Raw genomic sequence first — 24,236 nt, 5'->3', positions numbered from 1 at the left:
ATGGTATTCAGGCGAAATCAGAGACATCACTTGTAGGCGGTCGCACTAAGAATGTAGATAATGCAATCGCAGAAGACTCCGCTGACGAGTTCAGAACCGATGTGCGCCATCTATGATACAGGCATCACTGATGGCCACTCGGGATTTTCGACTACATACATCACTTTTGAATCAGTTTCAATTTCACCTACCTCACATTCCGCATGCTAACAACTGCGGTAGTGTCTTCGATACTGCCTGCTGTAATCCTTTTCTATCTTGATAATACTGGGATACCAGTAAACAGGTCATATTTGAGAGGCAACCCATAGATCTGATTCATTGGTAACCATGATGCTTCTTGATAGCATGTGACCTTACAAAAAATTGAGGCTGCTTGCTTATCACTAGCAATACGCAACTGCTTTCCGACCCTGAACCGTGCCCTTACGCTCTGAAAAGTTTCATCAAAACTGATCAGCTCGATGGCAATGGACAATCGGTTTACTACGGACTTGTTCTTGCGCTCGATCGAAACGCAGAAACGGGGACTCTCCGTTTGTAAACAAAACGCCTTTTTCTTATTCCTTTATGGCTTGAAAGGAAAACGATGAACAGCTTTGTCAAATACTCAAATCTACAGTCCTATATATATATATATATATATATATATATATATATATATATATATATATATATATATGGATGTGTTTATGACACCAAAAAATTATAAAAAGTCCATACAGTTGATCGAAAAGCCCCCTCCTGCTTGTATGCATTGTCGTGAGCTTGCGATCCATGCTTTGCCGGACTCTGGTAAAACCTCATTTCTAAAAAAGCGTAGGTAGGCCCTACATCTTTCCAGTAAAACGTTGTAAGAAATATTGACCGACAAGATGAACTTGAATGATTCCATGGCACAAGTTATTTCCGATCAAAAGAAACAGTCAAACTAAAAACAAATACAAAGTCATCTGTAAAGAAGAATGTAAGTAAAGGTGCAACAGGTCTACTAAAGAGACTGCTTACATCACGCTTCTCCGCCCTATTCTGGAGTATTGCTGTGCGGTGTGGGATCCGCATCAGGTGGGACTGACGGATGACATAGAAAAAGTACAAAGAAGGGCAGCTCATTTTGTATTATCGCGAAATAGGGGAGATAGCGTCACAGATATGATGCGTGAATTGGAGTGGCAATCATTAAAACAAAGGCGTTTTTCGTTGCGACGGAATCTTCTCATGAAATTTCAATCACCAGTTTTCTCCTCCTATTGCGAAAACATTCTGTTGGCACCCTCCTACATAGGGAGAAATGATCATCACGATAAAATAAGAGAAATCAGGGCTCGCACAGAAAAATTTAAGTGCTCTTTTTCCCACGTGCCGTTCGAGAGTGGAATGGTAGAGAGACAGCTTGAAGGTGGTTCATTGAACCCTCTGCCAGGCACTTTATTGTGAATAGCAGAGTAATCACGTAGATGTAGACGCAGATGTGAACGGTGTGTGGCGCAATCAGGGGCCAGAACACAGAATTCCTTTCGTAACTCGCTAACGAAGGATTTTCGGACCCAGATTCATGTTAACTTTTTGTAACGTTTTGGCGTCGGGAACACAACCGCCCATTTCTGGATAACAGTTTATAAAGAGTGTCATTTACGGAAATCTGGAAACGTGTAGCAGAACCAGTGAAGATATCAGAACAACAGTACATGGTGAAAATTGGGAACAAAGAAGAGCTGCCAGAACACAGAACCACAACTATAACACATCATTACGCAAAAAAGGGAGAAAAACAAATCCGGATAGGTACAAAGGGATTTCTATTTTTGGATTGCACATATAAAGTCTTGTCAAGAATTCTGTATAACTCTGTAAGGACTAGCCTCAACAGAAAATAGGAGACAACCACTGAGGAATTAGACCCCGGAGAAGTACATGGATCAGATAATCACTTTAAAATTTGATAATGGATGTCTACAACAGATGACACAAAGAAGAAGTAATAACCTTTCTAGACTTCAAAAAAGCCTAGCATTGTATCCACTGATCTTCAGTCTAGGAAATATTAAGGAACTTCTAATTTCACTCCTAATTGATAAAAAATGATAAAAGTGCCCCACACAAACGTTAAATCCAAAACAAAATTCAGAGGGAAATTATCAGAGCCGTTTAAGATTTAAACAACTGAAGATAGGATGATGATCTATCATCACTAACTTTCACCACTAACTGTGCACTCTACAGTACCTGATGAGATAATGGTACCAGGAAAGTCCTAAGAAAATACAAATTAGAACCAAGAAAGACTAAATAAATTTAAATTTCTTAGGATTTACAGATATCTTCGAGTTACTAGTTAATAATACACAAGAAGCCAGAAATCAAATAACAAGCCTACAAAATATAATACGAAAATCTGATTCCAGGTATCTTTCGAAAAGACCAAGATGACGATAACAGATGCACTTTTGATAAAACGAGTAACAGTAAAAATCAGAGAAATAAAAATAGTGAATTACTTTAAATACCTAAGACAAATTACATTAGACAACTTGAACGAAAAAACTGCTCGGCAAGAAAGTATTAATAAAATGATTATATTGTTAACAACTAAAATGATCTACAAACAATAAGAAATGCCTACGAATCGAAACATAACTTAAAAAATTACAAAACAGCCGCTCAGCTGGAGATAACAAACACAAGTGAAAGTCTTTTAAAGTCATTCAGAGAAGCAGAATCGACAAATATCTAGCAGATATATTATATAAATATATATAACAGTTATTAGGAAGAGAGACAGTGGAGGATAGTGCGAAATGAAGTGGTGTGTGGGGAAATGGAATCTATTGGATATGCTACACATAAAAAAGGGATATATTTGTTTGACCATATCATGAGGACACAAGAAACCAGATTAACGAGAATAATTTTAGAGAAACTCTGGAATGTGAGCAACAAGTAGGATGGACCAAGGAAATTAGAGACGATACGAAAGATCCAGAAACAGTCCTGGATGATCTGGAAAATAATACAGAAAATCTCAAGGTACTGAAAAACAAGAAAAGAAAATTTAAACCAAAAAAACAGACGAACGACGCAGAGTGAAAAGGGTAGTTGCATGCCGAAAGACGGGAAAGATCACAACGGATCAAAAGATACTGAGCAATTCGAAAGGAACGAAACATGCACTTGTCAAAGATAGTGTCCAGGAAATGAAACTTATTGGGAGTTCACTGTGACACACACACACACACACAGAGAGAGAGAGAGGGAGAGAGAGAGAGAGAGAGAGGGGGGGGGGGCAGAGAGGGTGGATAGGGTAGTAGGTACATGAGGGTGCTCACCTTGCAGTGGCAGCTCTGCCGGTACATGAGGCGGAAGCCCTTGCGCTGCTTGGGGGTGACGCTGTCCCAGGGCAGGTAGAGGTCGCACAGGTTGATGTGGGCCTTGCCGCCAGACAGCTGGCCGGCCAGCACGTACGTGCGGTTTGTCTGCAGCCGCACGCCACACATGCTGTCGTGCAACGACGTCCAGATCTTGCCCGCAGACAGCGACACCGCGTCCTTCTCCGAAGCCTGCCGAGCACACGTACAGAAGTTGTGTCACAGTCACTTGCACGGCAGGGAAGGTCACAGTCCGATCGGACGGTTCCTGCCCTGTCACTGTGTTGCACAGTTACCCAGATCTCTCAAAAACTACGCTATAGTCTTACACTTACACACACTGTTAAGGTAGAGATAAGCAAACAGTTGCCCGTGCATGCAGTTTAAACACGCCGGATGCAAAATTAGACACCGCCAGCAGATATAACGCAAATACACCACTGTCCATTAAAACTGCTACACCACGAAGACGACGTGCTACAGACGTGAAATTTAACCGACAGGAACAAGATGCTGTGATATGCAAATGATTAGCTTTTCAGAGCATTCACACAAGATTGGCACCGGTGGCGACACCTACAACGTGCTGACATGAGGAAAGTTTCCAACCGATTTCTCATACGCAAATAGCAGTTTACCGGCGTTCCGTGGCGACACGTTGTTGTGATGCCTCATGTAAGGAGGAGAAATGGGTACCATCACGTTTCCGACTTTCATAAAGGTCGGATTGTAGCCTATCGCGATTGCGGTTCATCGTATCGCGACATTGCTGCTCGCGTTGGTCGACATCCAATGACTGTTAGTCGAATATGGAATCGATGAGTTCAGGAGGGTAATACGGAACGCCGTGCTGGATCCCAACGGCCTCGTATCACTAGCAGTCGAGATGACAGGCATCTTATCCGCATGGCTGTTACGGATCGTGCAGCCACGTCTCGATCGCTGAGTTAACAGATGGGGACGTTTGCAAGACAACAACCAACTCCACGAACAGTTCGACGACGTTTGCAGCAGCATGAATTATCACCTCGGAGACCATGGCTGAGGTTACCGCTGACGCTGCATCTCAGACAGAAGCGCCTGCGATGATGCACTCAACGACGAACCTGGGTGCACGAATGGCAAAACGTCATTTTTCGGGATGAATCCTGGTTCTGTTTACACCTTCATGATGGTTGCATCCGTGTTTGGCGACATCGCGGTGAACGCACATTGGAAGCGTGTATTCGTCATCGCCATACTGGCGTATCACCCGGCGTGATGGTAAGGGGGGCCATTGGTTACACGTCTCGGTCACCTATTGTTCGCATTGACGGCACTTTGAACAGTGGACGTTACATTTCACATGTGTTAAGACCCGTGGCTCTACCCTTCATTCGATACCTGCGAAACCCTACATTTCAGCAGGATAATGCACAACCGCATGTTGCAGGTCCTGTACGGGCCTTTCTGGATACAGAAAATGTTCGACTGCTACCCTGGCCAGCACGTTCTCCATATCTCTCTACTATTGAAAGCGTCTGGTCAATGATGGCCGAGCAAATGGTTCGTCACAATACGCCAGTCACTACTCTTGATGAATTATGATATCGTGTTGAAGCTGCATGGGCAGCTGTACCTGTACACGCCGTCCAAGCTCTGACTCAATGCCCAGGCGTATCAAGGCCGTTATTACGGCCAAAGGTGATTGTTCTGGGTATTGATTTCTCAGGATCTATGCACCCAAATTGCGCGAATATGTAATCGCATGTCATTTCTAGTACAATATATTTGTCCAATGAATACCCGTTTATCATCTGCATTTCTTCTTGGTGTAGCAATTTTAATGGCCAGTAGTGTATTATGTAACATCATCTCTAGTCTCGATAATGCCCTTAACTGGGCGAGAATGGCAGTCCACAAGTTTCGTCAGATACGCCATTTGCGGCTGAAGCCACTTACTGATAATTACATCCAGTACAGCCACCATCTGCGACGATGTTAACTGCTACGTTTCACCCTACCCCCCCCCCCCCCCCCAACCCCTCAAATAGTCCCAGAGAGTTTCTATGACACCATGATGCAGCACAGGGTGACTCAGAAAAAAAGAACACATTTACATTGTTTGTTAAAAACTGTTTAAGATAGAAACACACTGCGCATGCCACTGGATAGAGGAATAGTCAAAGTTCTGATATAGCTGCGCTGCTGTTTGTGGCAACGTGGTGTCCACACGACATGAGAAATCATTTTTTTGTGTTGGAAATTACGCGAAGTCAGTCCATTGTTCAAGAGCAACGTGCATTCCGCCACTGATTCAGCAATCCCCGCACAAGCAGTTTTATCACTGCCATACAGAATTCTTCGAAGTTGAATTCGTATGCAAAGGGAAGCGCACTGGTCGGCCATGGCAATGTCGAGCGTATCTGAGATCACACGGAGCCCTCCAAAGTCCACAAGACGGGGAGGCCAGGAACTTCAGATTTCTCAAATAACTGTGTGGCGTGTTCTGAAACGACGCCTAACATATGAAACCTTCAAGCTGAAGTTACTGCAGTAACTGCGTCGCGGCGACCATAACAGAAGGTACGAATTTTGCATTTCAGCGTGTCGCAGAGGACACTTTTTCGATCGACTCTTACCGAGCAGGGTAGCGCTGTGGTTGTCACTGGCCAGGCGTAACACTCGCCTCAGCACCACGGTAGTCGGGATCTTTTTCCGACCACTGTTCTTTTGCCATATTTCATGGCTCCGAGAGGTAAATAATTCCTTGTTTACCCGATGGACAGTCCGCACTGATACACCAACAAATTCGCCATGTGGTCATGGGCACGTAAAAACAAGGTGGCTCTTTCCTGTCGTTCTATCACGCCTGTACGTCGATCCATCTTAGTGCACTGATTCCATGCCCCCGACTGGCAAATGAACTCCACTGCACTGCCATGAGTTGTGTCAGTGGTGAGGGCTCACATACGGCCAAGTTTAGCTCTACACCAGCGTCAGCGCCCAAAGCGATCAGTCTGCTCTTTAAATGTGTGAGTAATATTTTGTACAGTGCACTTATTTCCCGCAAGACTGATAACTCTAAACGTCACACTGCTGCTACCACTTCATTCTTCTTGAAACAACTATTAGAAAGGATGTGGGGGAGAAAGGCGTGATCACAACACTGGGAATGAAACTTTCACTCTGTAGCAGAGTCTACACAGCAGCGAAGCTCTCTGGCGAGAATTTCAGTCAGACTGGACCTCCGAGCCTGGCCTTAAACTACGGGAGGCAGACACTCCGTTCTTTTATAGCCTATATATAAAGAGCAGCGCGTGCTTTACATTAATTACGAAAGTTATTATTTCCCTACTTACCTCGGTACAGTGCACACATTGCAAACATAAAGTTTCATTTTGAAAAGGTACAGTCCACAAAAGGGATAATCACGAACAAGGAAGCCAGCATTGTTAAATTTACCATTATGTGAGAGTTTTGTCAGAGTAACATGAATAAATAGCTTCGTAATTTCATCTAATATCAGTGAAGTGTCACGGTCAACTAAAACCAAAATAACTGTACACTAAATAATTTTAAATGACAATATCAACTTGGAAGCTGCAAAGTATAGAACGATTTAGCAAACAATATGATGTAATGAGACAGTGAACTGCTAAAGTCATTAGCGGAATTATGTACTGAACAGTAAAACGAGAAACAAGGAGACAAAATATTAAAGACTGAAAGAACCAGAGAGAGAGAGAGGGAAGAAAGAGTGGGTTCGTGTATGCTTTTTTGTTTCTACTGTATGTCAGATGTACTACTATGACAGTTCCTGGTACGTTACGAGATAGCACAATAAATAAATTGAATTATTTTATCTTAAGTTTCAGTACTCTACAAACTTTTATAGCAAAGAGCGAGTCAATTCTTGAAATCATTGAATCAAAAAGAAACACTGTTAATTTATTGAACCCAACTTCGCTCACATAGAACAGTTCCTAATGCTTTAACACCCTTACCAGTTCTAATCACAAAGCAAAGATACACTTTGAGAAAAGCTAACACAGAAATAATTGAAATGCGAATACTACAAACTGCTGGAGCCAGGAAATGCTTATGTAGTCTGCAGGTGGCAGCCATATCCTTACCTTGAATATCCTCTTGACCACCGTCCGGTAGACGCGGTCTCTGTCCGTCACGATTTCCTTCTTCACTCTCGTCAGAATCACTGCAACACACAATGCGTCCTGTCAGCCAGACCGTAATACTGATGCAAGCCGATGGTTACAATAGAAACGGCAACGTCTACATATCCCAATTAATACTGTAAATATAGCATAACCAACTTGGCTTACAGCTGCCATTATTCGGAAAATGACTGCAAATACTTATAGTTCGCGATTTGCGTAAAACGAAATTAATGCCATGGAAAATACATTCCCATCAAAGATAATTATGTAGTACATTTCTTGCTTTCCCTCTGACTCTAGACTATTTACAGATGCTCAGTAACTATTAGATACAATAAGTGAAAGGTTCGGGTGAGTATTAAAGCTGCCGGCCGTGGTGGTCTCGTGGTTCTAGGCGCGCAGTGCGGAACCGTGCGACTGCTACGGTCGCAGGTTCGAATCCTGCCTCGGGCATGGATGTGTGTGATGTCCTTAGGTTAGTTAGGTTTAAGTAGTTCTAAGTTCTAGGGGACTGATAACCACAGCAGTTGAGTCCCATAGTGCTCAGAGCCATTTGAACCATTTATTAAAGCTGAGACGCCCCCCCCCCCCCCCCCCACACACACACACACCAAGGGAAGTAGTGCAGTCATTAGCACACTGGACTCGTTTTCGGAAACATGATTGTTCAAATCCGCGTCCGATCATACCGGTTTCAGTTTTCCATGACTTCCCTAAATCACTCCATGCAAATGCCTGGATGGCTCCTTTGGCTCTGAGCACTATGACATTTAACATCTATGGTCATCAGTCCCCTAGAACTTAGAACTACTTAAACCTAACTAACCTAAGGACGTCACACAACACCATGTCATCACGAGGCAGAGAAAATGCCTGACCCCGCCGGGAATCGAACCCGGGAGATGGCTCCTTTCAAAAGACACGGTCGAGATAGTGTTCTGTCTCTAATGACATCGATATAGACCACACGTCAGTCTCTAATCTTCCTTCCTTTCGTTCTACAGTACACTCTTGCTTATCTAAAACATGTAAATCACCAATAATCGTCGCTTTCACAAGTAATCCAACTTTTCCAAAACAGCATAACACTGCGGATACTAAACGTCTTGCGCAAGAGCTCTCTATACGAGGGTCACACTGAAAGTCACAAGTAACTCAATATTACGAATACTTCTTCTTTGTCATCGCCTTGTCCCGTGTCTTGAAATCGACCATCCTAATCATATGGCGCTGTCTAACCCACTGGTAGCTATCCGCTTCGCAAGACTTTGCATCTCCACAGCACTTTGAATATTCGTACTAGCTGATCTGACGTCTTCCTTTCCCTTTTTGTGTGCGCTTTTTCACAACTAGGGTCATATTGGGACGACTTTATAGCTATCTCTCATAAATTCGTTGCACACCTTGTCTTTCAATGTTTCTTCTGCAGCCCATCGCAACATGGTCATTTTTGCTGAATGGTCCTTCCATTCGCGAGTCGTTTTTGACGCCCAGTCTTTGCTGACAGACAATACAGCTTGTCTCACAGCTGCTTTATAAATTTTTTCCTTTGGTTTTTATGGGTATATTTACATAGTACAGAAATCCTGAAGGCAGATGCCACTTTCTTCAAATAGATGTTATTCTATCACTTTGTCTGCTTGAATTTATCCTTCTCCTGGTGTTACTAATCCCAGGAATTCAAAACTTTTAAGCTTGGATTTGTAGCGTTGTCTAGCTTAATATCTGTGGTTTATGTGGCAGTGGAGCTGAAGTTGCACATCATGAATTCGGTCTTCGTAAGCCATTTGTTTCACATGCCTTTCCTCATTGCTCAAGATTCTCTCGAATTTTCTGGATGTTATTAGATATAATGGCTACATATGAGCATGCAGAACACTGTAACTCTGTATCTTTGTGGTTAGGTAATTCATTACAAAATCAAACTATAATGGAATTACGGCACATTCCTGACTGACAATAACATTCACTTCTAAGTTGCGAAACTTTTGATGCAAGTTTTAATATTGTTGTACATGTCAATGATAAGTCGTCTGTAGAGTATATGTACTTAGAACTTACAATATCATTGCCATCGTACTCGATCAAATTCTTTTTTCATATCTACAGACCAACCAAATATTTTGCTTGTATTCTCGAGATTTCTCCATCACTAGTCTTATTCCATGAACATCATCCGTATTTTCTTTTCCTGCTCCGAATCCCAAATGAACCTTTATTAATGAGAATTATTAATGAGAATTATTAATGAGAACATTCCATGAACATCATCCGTATTTTCTTTTCCTGCTCCGAATCCCAAATGAACCTTTATTAATGAGATAATTTTTTTTATACAGGCGGTTTTCAAGGACTCTTTCCCATTTTGCAAAGGCATGAGATGTTTTCATTTGTGGACTTTTCTAATCTCTGACTGTCATGGAAATTCTTTCTTGATTACTGTTATATTCATTGTTACAAATATTAATTTTCATTATGTAGACAACTCATTTATATCATTTTAATTTACGGTGTATGCTGACAATTTTCAGTATAGTCTCCATTTCTTTGCACACATTTTCGCCGCCGTTCTGTATGCTTGAAAATGAGTCCCTTCAGATTGTCACATCGCTTTCTGGATGCCCTCCAGCGTCCCACAGTTTTAGCCTCGCAGTTCTTGCACAAAACGAGGGAGGTGGTAATCAGAGGGCGTTGACACTGTAGGTTCAAAAGGCTCTAAGCACTATGGGACTTATCTGAGGTCATATGTCTCCTAGACTTAGAACTACCTAAACCTAACTTACCTAAGGACATCACACACATCCATGCCCGAGGCAGGATTCTAACCTGCGACCGTAAAAGCAGCGGACACTGTAGGATCAGCGACGCCAACAGAAGCGTAGCGTTATGACGCTACTGGATAATCTTACCCCGCTGTACTCGTCGCAGCTTCAAAAGTGGCTGGACGCAGAAGGCAGCATGTTATGGTCTGTCCAATTTGAAGAAAAACCACACGGATGCAGCGTTCTGCATTCCACAAAAATCATCCACTATCTTTCGTAACATACCCCATTGTCCTTGCTTTCTCTTTCTGCGCAAGTGCAAATGGTGCCATTTCATACACCGAAAGTTTCTTCCAGACTCATAAAAATGGAACAAATCTTCATCGCGTAGCACAACACACTCTGCATGATGGGACTTATCGAAACTTCCTTATCTTCGGTCAACAAAAATGGTACCCAAAGACTATATACTGTTCGCTAAATCCAATTTCCTGCAGTGCACTATGTCCTATTGCAGGTTTCACTGCGACTTCAAACACACGTCTGTCTGTCTAAAGGATTCCACTCTTTTCTTGCTCTGTTCCATTGAGACAGACACAGGACGATCGCTACGAAACTCACCTCGATTGCCAGTGTTCGCATCTTTGAAGTGTATACCCCACCTCCTATAACTGCTGGAGCCCATGCACGCATCTCCTCCATATGCAAACTGTGACAAACAAATTTCAGCAGCCGTTTTTTCCACTTAAAAAAGGAGCTTAATGACAGAACGCTCCCGAAACGAATAATAGTTGTAGATCACTTTGTAAATACAGCCTGTGCCCACATGATAGATATTAGTTGCGTCACAATACCGTATGACAAGATATAGTGTAAGGTCTGCAGATGACGGTATTTCAGTTGCAACAAGGGGCTGCTGACGACCTAGAATGTGAATGTCACATATTCGCTGTGCTGCAACATTTAACCGGCATTCATGTATTAGCCACTCACCTGGTATTTCTCGCTACAATCCACCACCGACCTCATCGATCGCTTGCCGCCTTGACGGAGCGGCGTGGAAACAAGTTCATGATCGACCCTATAAAAGTAGTACTACTACTTGCGGTGGTTTTCACATTCATCGAGCGACGTCATCCACTGGCAATCTGTTTACGTGCACTATTCCTCCTAGCGGACGATGTCTTGCCGTGACTCCTGTTCGCCTTCATCAGCATGTACAATATCGTAACCCGTTCACCTAACTCAGTGCCCATCGTCAACGCCATTGCTCCAAGTAACCGCACTTCGTCTACATGTTCTCGTTCCATGTCACTAAGAGTTTTACTTTGCCTTACTTACGTCCGGACGCCTGCATGTACGAATAATTAATACCGCACCTAGAGGACTGAAGACTGGCATGCTTCACTAGTATAAAAAGCAATAGTCGTAGTTCAAGAATCATCGATTGCATCACGTGTTTGCACTGCGTTCTTTGGAACAAAAAGGTTTCTGATTAAAAAAACGCTATATCTAACCTACAGGGTGTTTCAAAAATGACCGGTATATTTGAAACGGCAATAAAAACTAAACGAGCAGCGATAGAAATACACCGTTTGTTGCCATATGCTTGGGACAACAGTACATTTTCAGGCAGACAAACTTTCGAAATTACAGTAGTTACAATTTTCAACAACAGATGGCGCTGCGGTCTGGGAAACTCTATAGTACGATATTTTCCACATATCCACCATGCGTAGCAATAATATGGCGTAGTCTCTGAATGAAATTACCCGAAACCTTTGACAACGTGTCTGGCGGAATGGCTTCACATGCAGATGAGATGTACTGCTTCAGCTGTTCAATTGTTTCTGGATTCTGGCGGTACACCTGGTCTTTCAAGTGTCCCCACAGAAAGAAGTCACAGGGGTTCATGTCTGGCGAATAGGGAGGTCATTCCACGCCGCCTCCTGTATGTTTCGGATAGCCCAAACCAATCACACGATCATCGAAATATTCATTCAGGAAATTAAAGACGTCGGCCGTGCGATGTGGCCGGGCACCATCTTGCATAAACCACGAGGTGTTCGCAGTGTCGTCTAAGGCAGTTTGTACCGCCACAAATTCACGAAGAATGTCCAGATAGCGTGATGCAGTAATCGTTTCGGATCTGAAAAATGGGCCAATGATTCCTTTGGAAGAAATGGCGGCCCAGACCAGTACTTTTTGAGGATGCAGGGACGATGGGACTGCAACATGGGGCTTTTCGGTTCCCCATATGCGCCAGTTCTGTTTATTGACGAAGCCGTCCAGGTAAAAATAAGCTTCGTCAGTAAACCAAATGCTGCCCACATGCATATCGCCGTCATCAATCCTGTGCACTATATCGTTAGCGAATGTCTCTCGTGCAGCAATGGTAGCGGCGCTGAGGGGTTACCGCGTTTGAATTTTGTATGGATAGAGGTGTAAACTCTGGCGCATGAGACGATACGTGGACGTTGGCGTCATTTGGACCGCAGCTGCAACACGGCGAACGGAAACCCGAGGCCGCTGTTGGATCACCTGCTGCACTAGCTGCGCGTTGCCCTCTGTGGTTGCCGTACGCGGTCGCCCTACCTTTCCAGCACGTTCATCCGTCACGTTCCCAGTCCGTTGAAATTTTTCAAACAGATCCTTTATTGTATCGCTTTTCGGTCCTTTGGTTACATTAAACCTCCGTTGAAAACTTCGTCTTGTTGCAACAACACTGTGTTCTAGGCGGTGGAATTCCAACACCAGAAAAATCCTCTGTTCTAAGGAATAAACCATGTTGTCTACAGCACACTTGCACGTTGTGAACAGCACACGCTTACAGCAGAACGACGACGTACAGAATGGCGCACCCACAGACTGCGTTGTCTTCTATATCTTTCACATCACTTGCAGCGCCATCTGTTGTTGAAAATTGTAACAACTGTAATTTCGAAAGTTTGTCCGCCTGAAAATGTACTGTTGTCCCAAGCATATTGCAACAAACGGTGTATTTCTATCGCTGCTCGTTTAGTTTTTATTGCTGTTTCAAATATACCGGTCATTTTTGAAACACCCTGTACGAACATTCAGACTGTCGATGATGATTTCACAACAAAACGAACATTCTTCCTGCACTGAATAAACTTTTAATGAAAGATGTGTTTGTTTCAATGCGCCATCTTCTTCAAGAAACGTTGCTCTACCTCCTACAGTTTGGACAAACGTTGTATTACGAATAACGTCTGTATAGAATGATTTTATAGAACAAAATCTGCATCTAATCACATTTCTCAACAATCTTCGTCTATGGTTACCCGTCAGATCCGTTTACCGACAGTGCTGAGGCGATCCTGTATTGTTTTTCAAGCAGATGAAGCTATTATTAAAACGATATGTACTGATAACCGCCGGCCGCGGTGGTCTCGCGGTTCTAGGCGCGCAGTCCGGAACCGTGCGACTGCTGCGGTCGCAGGTTCGAATCCTGTCTCGGGAATGGATGTGTGTGATGTCCTTAGGTTAGTTAGGTTTAAGTAGTTCTAAGTTCTAGGGGACTGATGACCACAGCAGTTGAGTCCCATAGTGCTCAGAGCCACTTTGAACTGATAACCACTTTGTCGTCCATTATGGTCTGATGGGATACACACTGCTATCGTTGTAAGAACCTACGACTTCTTAATGAGAAACTTAAACGACAGTAATAATCTAACTTTTTACAACTCTTAGGTTTACTAGACCGTTCGCACTGGAGCGTTTTCATCTTCCACTTTCATCCACAACCTCTCCGCAGCCCGTGGCCTAGTGGTTAGCGTTGCTGCCTCTGGATCACGGGGTCCCGGGCTCGATTCCGGCCGAGTTCGGGATTTTCTCTCCCCGGGGACTGGATGTTTGTGTTGTCCTCATGATTTCATCATCATCATCATTCGTGACAGTGGCTAGATTGGACTGTGGAAAAACTGTGACTTTGTACGGGCGCTGATGGCCGCGCAGTTGAGAGCCCCACAAACCAAACATCATCATAGACAGCCTCTGCTCACATCTCATATTTTGAACTGTTTCCCCGACCATAAACGGCATGCATAAGTTCCATCACGTAGTGGTTACTGCGTCTGCAGCCTTTCCCTGCATTCAGAAGCGAGGAAGAGACTACGGTATGGCAGCCGACTAACGGCGCTGACATTTCGCAACAGCCCGCTGAATGCCACACCCGTCTCCCCGAAAAGGCTTCTCCACCAGAGAATTACGAGTGTGGCATTCATCGACAAGTCGTCCAATATCAGCAGAGCTTAATTCCCTATCACTCCTTCCAGTGTCAAGCTTCACTCCTATACATTTGCTTTTTTATCTCCCATAGGAGTCCAGCAATCATGATTAATTTTTTGTTCCCTTACTTCCATTGTGGTTCACGCGTCTCTCATTTAGTTCCTGTAGATGCCTACGAAATCTTACCACGCCAGAAATTATCTGTCCCTATATTATGCTTCATTATACAATATTCTCACAATTCTACTTGGTACTTTGATGCCTGTTGGTTTTCCAAACCTTTCTTAAAATTGCCCATCAATCGCTATTTTCGCTTCGAGTCACAACAAAATTAAGGGGCTCCGGAACGCCCTATACTTGCAATGTTAAAATAACGCTTATAAATTACATCTTTCCTCACAAAGTATTTGAGGTAGGAAGTTGAACTGTTTACAGATTATTTATTGGAATATGGGCTACAACTTAACACAGGGATTTTACAAAATTTTAGTTCAGTTATTAAAGATGATTTTTTTCAATTGTAATGAAAATTCACAACTTTTTTTGCAATTTTTTATTTATATATTCAAAAATATACAGTTTTTTGGAAAAAGGCTGTGTTAAATTATGCAGAAGGTACTGTGTAACATTTACTGAAAGTTTGAAACAAATATGTTTGGAAGATCCTTAGAAAACATGTAATTAGTATGAGAAAATAAAAGTTTTGGGAATCGAGCGACAAAGATTGGATTAACTTTTTAGTGCATTCCAGGTCCATAGGATGGATTATCTTCATCCTCTGCAAACTCCTCCTCCAGCTTCCTCTTGTTCCTCCTCCTGTTTACTCTTGCTTCTATTTCTAGACTCTTTACAGCCCTGTCTGCAGCCCGAAGGCGTTCGTTGTCTAAAGCAAGCATCGCTCGTACCATGTTAGAACCTATCTTCATTCCCATATTTCTAAATGCCTTTGGCTTTCCAACATTTCTCCTTTTCTTAAAAGCCTTCAGAGGATTTCTAATAACTTTACTTTTACTCATTATTATACTTCAACAAAACAGAGACTCAAGAAATAGAATTAATTACGAATATTTTCGAGATAACGACAGAGTAAATAAACATGAAACAATCGACAATCACACCAGCGATATGTATTGAACCATCACAGGTTAGCCACAACACATACTTTATCTCACATCACTAAAATGTACCTGATGAACACGGACGTTAATAATAACACCATTTGACAGCAGTTTAACAGCGCCACAGTGGGTCACGCCCATGCAGAACACATTTCAAAAAAAAAATTAAAAATATTTGTAGTCTACGGAATTGAATAAATTATATATCTATTAAAAGGTAATAGTCTGCAGATTCAGAAAACGCAAAAAAGTAAAAATTGAACTTTTCATGATTTTGAGCCTTTCCGGAGCCCCTTAAGCTGCTAATGTGACAGAGTTGCACTAAAAGCTGCAAAGTTTAAAGATCAGGCTGTCTTTATTGGCTCTGAGCACTATGCGACTTAACTTCTGAGGTCATCAGTCGCCTAGAACTTAGAACTAATTAAGCCTAACTAACCTAAGGACATGACACACATCCATGCCCGAGGCAGGATTCGAACCTGCGACCGTAGCGGTCGCCCGGTTCCAGACTGTAGCGCCTACAATCGCACGGCTGTCTTTATTGGTTAAAAGTTTTTTTTTTTTTTTTACCATAGGTTTGGACGGACGAAAAATTTGATTCGCACCTTAGTCAGAATTTCACGTTAACCCGTAGGTCCCCTAACCGTTGGTTATGTAAGACTGTTCGTAGTTTGATACACCAATACTTGAGTGACAATAATTGTTTTACTACGAAGCTGTTAACACCGATGGCCGCCATGGAAACTTCCGGTGAAGCGGTGCTTGTAGAAAGTACGCGGTGGCTGACGTTGAAGTGCAGTGCTTTGAAGAAACATGGCGGCTCGCATGTATTTTTAAGCGGAGGCGTTCTCCAAAACGCACTGTGGTAGTGACCAGCGTATGACCGAGTCGTCATCGGAGAGAGCAGAAACAGGCGACGCTGTAGAGAATTTCAACGTTCATGTCAATATATGTTGTGGAGAACGGGCTAGTCGTCGCCATATATACTGAAGCTGTTCAGATGCACCCTACGAGCAATGAGACGATGCGAGTCCGTAATATTTAAGAGTTGACGCACACAGCATTCCATGTGCGACGAATTCCCCGTTACTATACACGCTTCCTTCAAGTTATGTTTCTCACAAGGGAACCTCCCCATCGCACCCCCCTCAGATTTAGTTATAAGTTGGCACAGTGGATAGGCTTTGAAAAACTGAACATAGATCAACCGAGAAAACAGGAAGAAGTTGTATGGAACTATGTATGGAACTATGAAAAAAATAAGCAAAATATACAAAGTGAGTAGTCCATGAGAAGATAGGCAACATTAAGGGCAACTTAGGAGCGCCGTGGTCCCGTGGTTAGCGTGAGCAGCTGCTGAACGAGAGGTCCTTGGTTCAAGTCTTCCATCGAGCGAATAGTTTTAATTTTTTATTTTCAGACAATTATTATCTGTCTGTGTGTCCGTCCGATGCGATCACTTTTTTGGGAGTGATTATCACATCGACAAGAAAACCTAAATCTGGCAAGGTAGAAGAATCTTTTTACCCATTCGCCAAGTGTACAAGTTAGGTGGGTCGACAACATATTCCTGTCATGTGACGCACATGCCGTCACCGGTGTCGTATAGGATATATCAGACGTGTTTTCCTGTGGAGGAATCGGTTGACCTATGACCTTGCGATCAAATGTTTTCGGTTCTCATTGGACAGGCACGTCCTTTCGTCCACTAGTCGCACGGTTTTGCGGTGCGGTCGTAAAACACAGACACAAAACTTATTACAGTGAACAGAGACGTCAATGAACGAACGGACAGATCATAACTTTGCGAAAATAAACAAAGTAAAGAAAGTAAAATTTTCACTCGAGGGAAGACTTGAACCAAGGACATATCGTTCCGCAGCTGTTCACGCTAACCACACGACCACGGCACTCCTGATTTAATATTGTCCTTGTATTGCTTATGTTGCACGTGGACTACTCAGTTTGTATATTTTGCTTTTTTTTCATACTTCTACACAACTTCTTCCTGTTTTTTCGATTGATCTGTGTTCAGTTTTTCAAGGCCTATCCACTGTGCCAACTTATAACTAAATCTGAGGGGGGTGCGATGGGGAGGTTCCCTTGTCAGGTAAGTAAGAAAGACAGCAGTTGGCGGAAAAGCTGATACTATTCAGGGAATACCAAACTGATAGGTACCCATTTCCCTGTCGAAAGTTTCATAGTGAAAAGGAATTTAGAATAACGTATCTTTACATATGTGTTGCACACGACTACTTCCTGAATGTGGCCTAGTATACTATCATCAGCAAGAGCTATGATCACGTATGTAAGTAGTACAGAAATGTCAGTCGAAGTGCGTCTGGGGTTGAAACCGATATATCACATCGGAGGTTGACGCTCAACCAGACAAGCGTAAAACTGACAGAAAACTTCGCTTTCACGCAAGCTGATGGTTTATCACGTGCACTATCCTCTGCAGCATTCTCACCGACCGATCGACCAATTTCCTTTATTCATTATTTTATCCTCTGACAACACATACACACACACACACACACACACACACACACACACACACACACACGGCAAGGCGCTAGCGAATATGTATAAGACTCACACAGTAATAAATGTTGTTGGTGAACTGATGCAGTAAATTCCTCAGACAGAATATCTAATTTAGAAAGAAATCCACTCCATTACAACGGCGTAAATAGAAGGCTTACGACAGTCTTCCGATACAACGACCGAAGCATCTAGAGCGCCAGCTACATCAGTACTGCAACCCCCTACGGCCTACTCATAAGCGGCTGTTGGAGTTAGAAGATCGGTATATATATGCATATATTGACATACCGTAATTTGCCCTGCAGAACTGGTCCTGGGGGTGAGCCAGCATACAGGAACATCCCGCCGCAAGTTGTAGGGCTGCCAACCACGCGGCTAGCAGTAGCGCCAAGCGCGCCACCACACACATCTGAAAAACGAAAACCGTTCAAGTCAGTCACGAATCGTTTGAAAAATACCGACAATTTTCAAAAGTACGGTCTGTTTGCTTAATTAATGACTTGTCTGCAAGACACCAATTTTATGAAGGCTTTACGAAGTATTACAACATTTTACACGAGAAGTCACCCATCCATAAACAGTAGAATCACCTGCGACCAAAACCACAGTGTGAAAGCAGAGAGGTGGCGCAACGGTTAAGGTACTGACGTTTGACTCTAGGAGGCCAGCAAAGGGCACAATAGCTAGGGAATAGGACTAAATAAATTTACGACACTAGTTGGTCATGTTCCATAGCTATAGTGCCCTCTGCCGGCCTCAGTTATTTGTATAACTACGAGACGCATCCTGGCCATCGCCAGCACTTAATATGTACCCATATGTATAGATTTTGAGGCTGATGCCTACATCAGAATATTTTATGATACGTATGACTGGTATGCAATGCTGTTAATCATATAAATATTTTATTTTCCTTATGTATCAATAGGCCTGTTATAGCTTTTGCTTCGGCTAGTGGAACTTATTTGTTTACACCACTGCTTTTTATTTTTAACAGATCTGAAGATGGCAGTAGACGAAACTGGTACTAGCAGATTGTAAAAAAAAAATTTCTGATCAAGACCGACCTTTACAAATAAAGCAAAACTGACCGTCATCCAACAAATCTGTAAATTTTCTTTTTTTTATTGTTCATAATACTGCTAAAATGAAGCTTAGTAATACATTTAACCAGATCAAAAACGGGGTATTTATTGTGAACATTTTGCTTTTTTTCTTCGGGGTAGACACTTTAGTCCCAATCCGATCAGGACCGTGTCTCTGTTTTTGTAACATTATACGCCCTCGCATTATTCAGTTTCAGCTTTTTGCTCCAACCTTCCATCACGTTTTTCCCTGTCAGCACTGTCACTTCTTTTATCCTCTGCATTATCAATAAATTTAATGACGTTGACTGCGAGCCTTTGATGCTGTTCATGAAGACACTTTCTGCGACGACTTCTCATGTCTACACTGGGAGGTAACAAAGCCATATACCTCACGTTTTCTTGCGGAGTATCATTGTAGATGTAGAACGCACATCTATGCGAGGGGAGAAAAGTCACAACACCAAGAAGGAATGGTGCGACTTTCATTCGAAAGTTGGCAAGCGTGTTTCAACAACTGAATTTCGTGCCTGTCGCACAAGAGCCGCGCTATTAGCGCGCGCGCGCCACCATGACGATCCATTTCAGGTTTGCTTTAAATACACGCTGTAACGGTCGTAAGCGTTAGTTACCTTTGAGATTGGGCATGGAGAGTTGATGTTAGTCAAGAATGTCTTTAAGACGGCAAAGACGCTATTATCAACACCTCTCTGAGTTTGATGGAGGTCGTGTAACTGGGATACGAGAAGCTGGACGTTCCTTCTGCGATACCGCAGAAGGACTTGCCAGGAATGTAGCCACTGTATGTGACTGCTGGCAACGGCTGTCACGGGAATGTACGGATGCAAGGAAGATCGGGCTCCGGACGGCCACGTGGAATTACCGAGAGGGAAGACTGGCATGTTCGCCGTATGATTCAGGCGCTTCGTAGTGCAGCTGCAGCAGTAATCTGAGCAGCAGTTAGTACCAAAGTGGCACAAGGAACTGGCACAAATCTGTTACTTCAAGTACAGATCCTAGCCAGGCGCCGGCCACAGACCACAGTCATTTGCGACTTCAGTGGTGTCAAGAGAGAGCCCATTGGAGTGTAGGGTGGAGATCTGTTGTGTTTTCTGATGAAAGCTGATTCTGCTTCGGTGCCAGTGTTGTATGGGTGTTGGTTAGGAGGAGGGCAATTGAGGACCTGTCTGCGTGCTAGACACACTGGATCTAGATCTGGCGCTATAGTCTGAGATTCGATTTCGTATGACAGCAGGAGCACTCTCCTGGTTATTGCACGCACCCTGACTGCAAATCGTTACGTCAGTCTGGTGATTCGACCTGTTGTGCTGCCATTCAAGAACAGCATTCCTGTCGGTATTTTCCAACAGGATAGCAGTTGCCCACATGCCGCTGTTATAATCCAAGATGCTCTACAGAGGGTGGACATGTTTCGTTGGCCTGCTCGATCAAATGTTCAAATGTGTGTCAATTCCTCAGGGATCAAACTGCTTAGGTCATCGGTCCCTAGACATACACGCTACTTATACTAAAAACAACACACACACACACACACACACACACACAAGCCCGAGGGAGGACTCGAACCTCCGGCGGGAGGAGTCCGTACTCCGTGACATGACGCCCTAAGCCGCACGGCCATTCCGCGCGGCCACTCCGCGCGACCTGCTCGGTCACCAGATCTGTCTTCAATCGAGCTCATATGGCACGTCATCTGACGACAGCTCCAGCGTCATCCAGAACCAGCATTAACTATCCCTGTATTGACCGACCAAGTGCAACACTCATGGAATTCTATACCCACAAACTGACATCCAGGACCTATACGACAAAATATATGCACGTTTTCATGCTCGCATTCAACATCCTGGCGGTTACACAGGTTATTAATGTACCAGCATTTCATGCAGTTTTGTCATATGATGACATGGTTGGAGACCGTGGCTGTTATTTGAAGACAAATGTTGATGGTGTTGGCACAGCAACCAGCCACAAATTTACTTTCAGTTCCTTTATTCAAAGGGTACCGTTATTGGGTTCGGATCGTTATGATTCATCTTCAGACGGTTTACATGCTTTTCTTACAACACGTGATGCGGTTTTTTTACAGATAAATTGTCCTAAAATACAAATAATACATAAAGCACGCCACACATATTTTACAACAATTAATCCGTAAAAAAAACGCATCACATGTTGTAAGAAAAGCTTGTAAATCGTCTGAAGATGTATCATAAAGATTCGAAACCGCCAACGGTACTCTTGGAATAAAGGAACTGAAAGTAAATTTGTGGCTGGTTGCCGTCCCAACACCATCAACATTTGCCAGCATTTCATATTTGCAATGCGTACTACTTAACATTAACCTATGATCTGCGTTCTTAATCACTTAAGTATCTCACCTAGGAAAGTTTATTCTCCAAATTTCATTACTCTGCATTAGTTATATTTCGGTGTCACGATTTTTTCCCTTAGTTATTTCTCGCTGATACTCCAGACACAATAATGCAAGAGGAAAAAATTTTGGTTCCTAGACTTTCGCTATTCACGCATTACAACTTTAGCATCAAACATGACGTTTTTATTTATTACTACTTTACCACTATGTTCCCTACATATTTTTCGATACGATTCCCACATATACCAGTAAATGTACCTGCAAAACTAGGTTTTCCTAAAACGGAGCGCGATTCTTTAAGTTACGGACGTGGGGTTACTTGTTGCTCCGAATTGTAATGTGACTACCTAGTCACGTGACCCACCCAGCTCCCGGGTCAACGATTCGCTTTGTCGGGTTATAAATGCAGCCTTGGCTGTTTCAATTGACGACGTGGCGATGGTACCGTTGTGTACGCCTGTGGGAGTAGGTGCAGACTTTCCTGAGGCAGAGGAACATAACGGCAGCAGCTTCAAAGGGCAGCGGCCCGACCGCCAGGGCTGCCCTGCGCAGTGTTATGCTGTTACGCGATGGGAACGCGCCGCCTGTGCAAACACAGCGCGTACAAACGGCCCCGTTCCAGGATCTGGGAGCCGCCTTATTAACTGTGCGGACAGCCGGCGCAGAGGAGCACTCCCGGACCGGAACATCTGCTGCACAAGCTGCCACGGCAAGCTGCAGCCACGCATACATACTGAACACAAACACATATACGTGAAAAAATAATGGAAACTGTTTTCTCTAGAAATTTGGGATCCCCTACCTCAATCCGAAAGTGATTTCTAACAGCTGGACATCTGCCAATTGGCAGTAGTCCCAGATTTGTAAGATATGATTCTCGAGCCCTTCACTGGAGATCTGAAACTCTTCTGCAGGGATCAACACTGATTTCGCTCACAACGATCCTGTCCATCTCAGCTCGCTCTGTTCGTTCGTTCACGAGCCACTGATGCCCAGGTCGATGTCGTGTTTCTTGTCTTCCGGAACCCGTTCCATATGTTTACACACTGTCACCTGGCGAACAAAATACGTGCGTATATAAATAATATTACAGCAACTTTTGACTGGTTTGAGGAGTTATTCCTCCCTCCTCTTTATCAATCTGCTCCTCCCTCTCTCTGTCCATCTCTCACTCCCCCTCTCCATCTCCCCTCCCCCTCTTCTTTCTGTGTCCATTTCCTCCTCTCCTCTTTCACTGTCAATCTCGCATTTCCTTTCCCTGTGCATTTTCTCCTCCCCTCTATCAGTTCATACCCTCCTCTCCCCTCTCTCTGCCCATCTCCTCTTCTTCCTATCTTGCCTACTCCCCCCTCACTGTGTGCCCATCTCCTCGTCATCCTTTCTCCCTCCATGTTATCGCACTGATCCCTATAGGAGGTTGGCTGTTGGTTCTTACATATACAGCACTTCTTTCAGATTGTAAATAATATCGTCCAAACTTGATTGAAATCGTTTCAGTGGTTTAGGATGAGCATTTTACCCGTCGCTATACTCGCATCCTTTCTGATTTTGCTTGTGCCGTTTTTCCTGTGGATATGCAGGGTCGGCATGGTTAATCGGATGTGGCAATGTTAGTTGAAGGGGTGGCCGGATGCCGTTGCTGCCATCACCCCGTACCCCCTGGGAAGGAATTAGTGTACCCCAACTGTCTGCGACTAGTGTAATCCATGGAAAGTGTTCAGATGTCTGCGAGGCGTGTGAGTGAGGTGGGATGTGGGGACCAGCCCGGTATTCACCTAGGTGGATGTGGAAAACCGCCTAAAAACAACATCCAGTCTGGCCGGCACACCGGTCCTCGTCGTTAATCCGCCGGGCGGATTCGATCCGGGGCCGGCGCGTCTACCCGAGTCCAGAGAGCAGCGCGATAGCGCGCTCGGCTAACCTGGCGGGTCCGTCGTCTTACTCGCATCCGCCTATGTCAAATACATTTCCCAAATATTTAACATATTTCATACTTCACATGTATGTCTAGCGAATTTCACACTGCAGTTACATTTTCACGTAGCTAAATGTTTATGACCTCGTATTTTCTGAACTATGCGCTATATAATGATATAGTTTTGTAGGTACATTAAGTGGCATATGTGGATACTGTCTTTAAAATGTGTCACGTAAAGTGGTAATGAATTAAAACGTCATGCTTCTTGTGGCATTTTTACTGCATGAACAGTGAAAAAGCGACAAACTCTTCATTTCATCATTTTGTGGGAGTCCTCAGCAAGAAAACGTTTCGTAAAGGTTTAAACTTATTTGCAAAGTTTGTTTCAACTCTCTAATGCTCTCATTCTAAAATGGTAGATAACTCAAGTATAGGTATTCCCGCGTCGTAGACTACAGAGATTCTTCACCCACAGCCCCTTATATATGTCGCAGGTCTAGAAAATTGAGCAGATGCAGAGTATCCGATGCTTCATGCAGGGATTGGCAGTTGACCCTGAACGTTAACGAATGTCGTATACTGCACATAAATTGGCGGGAAGACCAGTTATTTTACAACCACGCTATTCATGAATA

The 24,236-nt window shown here is 43.5% G+C and overlaps 2 protein-coding genes across 2 annotated transcripts in view; one reads left to right on the top strand and one right to left on the bottom strand.

Moving 5' to 3' along the window:
- The window catches only part of LOC126198417 (synapsin), an 846,670-nt gene that overhangs the window by 312,002 nt on the left and 510,432 nt on the right, over nt 1-24,236 (top strand). The gene's annotated exons all lie outside the window — the stretch shown is intronic.
- LOC126198418 (metalloproteinase inhibitor 3) overlaps nt 1-24,236 on the bottom strand; it is a 346,751-nt gene that overhangs the window by 18,208 nt on the left and 304,307 nt on the right. The window contains exons 3-5 of the mRNA XM_049934721.1: nt 18,489-18,609; nt 7,481-7,560; nt 3,327-3,557 (exon numbers count right to left, since the gene is read on the bottom strand). Of these exons, the coding sequence (XP_049790678.1) occupies nt 3,327-3,557; nt 7,481-7,560; nt 18,489-18,609 (432 nt within the window). The remainder of the gene's footprint in view (nt 1-3,326; nt 3,558-7,480; nt 7,561-18,488; nt 18,610-24,236) is intronic.

The sequence above is a fragment of the Schistocerca nitens genome, chromosome 8 (assembly GCF_023898315.1).
Source record: "Schistocerca nitens isolate TAMUIC-IGC-003100 chromosome 8, iqSchNite1.1, whole genome shotgun sequence".
Classification (NCBI taxonomy): Eukaryota; Metazoa; Arthropoda; class Insecta; order Orthoptera; family Acrididae; genus Schistocerca; species Schistocerca nitens.
The sequence above is the reverse complement of the archived record's forward strand: the minus strand, read 5'-3'. Positions and strand labels throughout refer to the sequence as shown.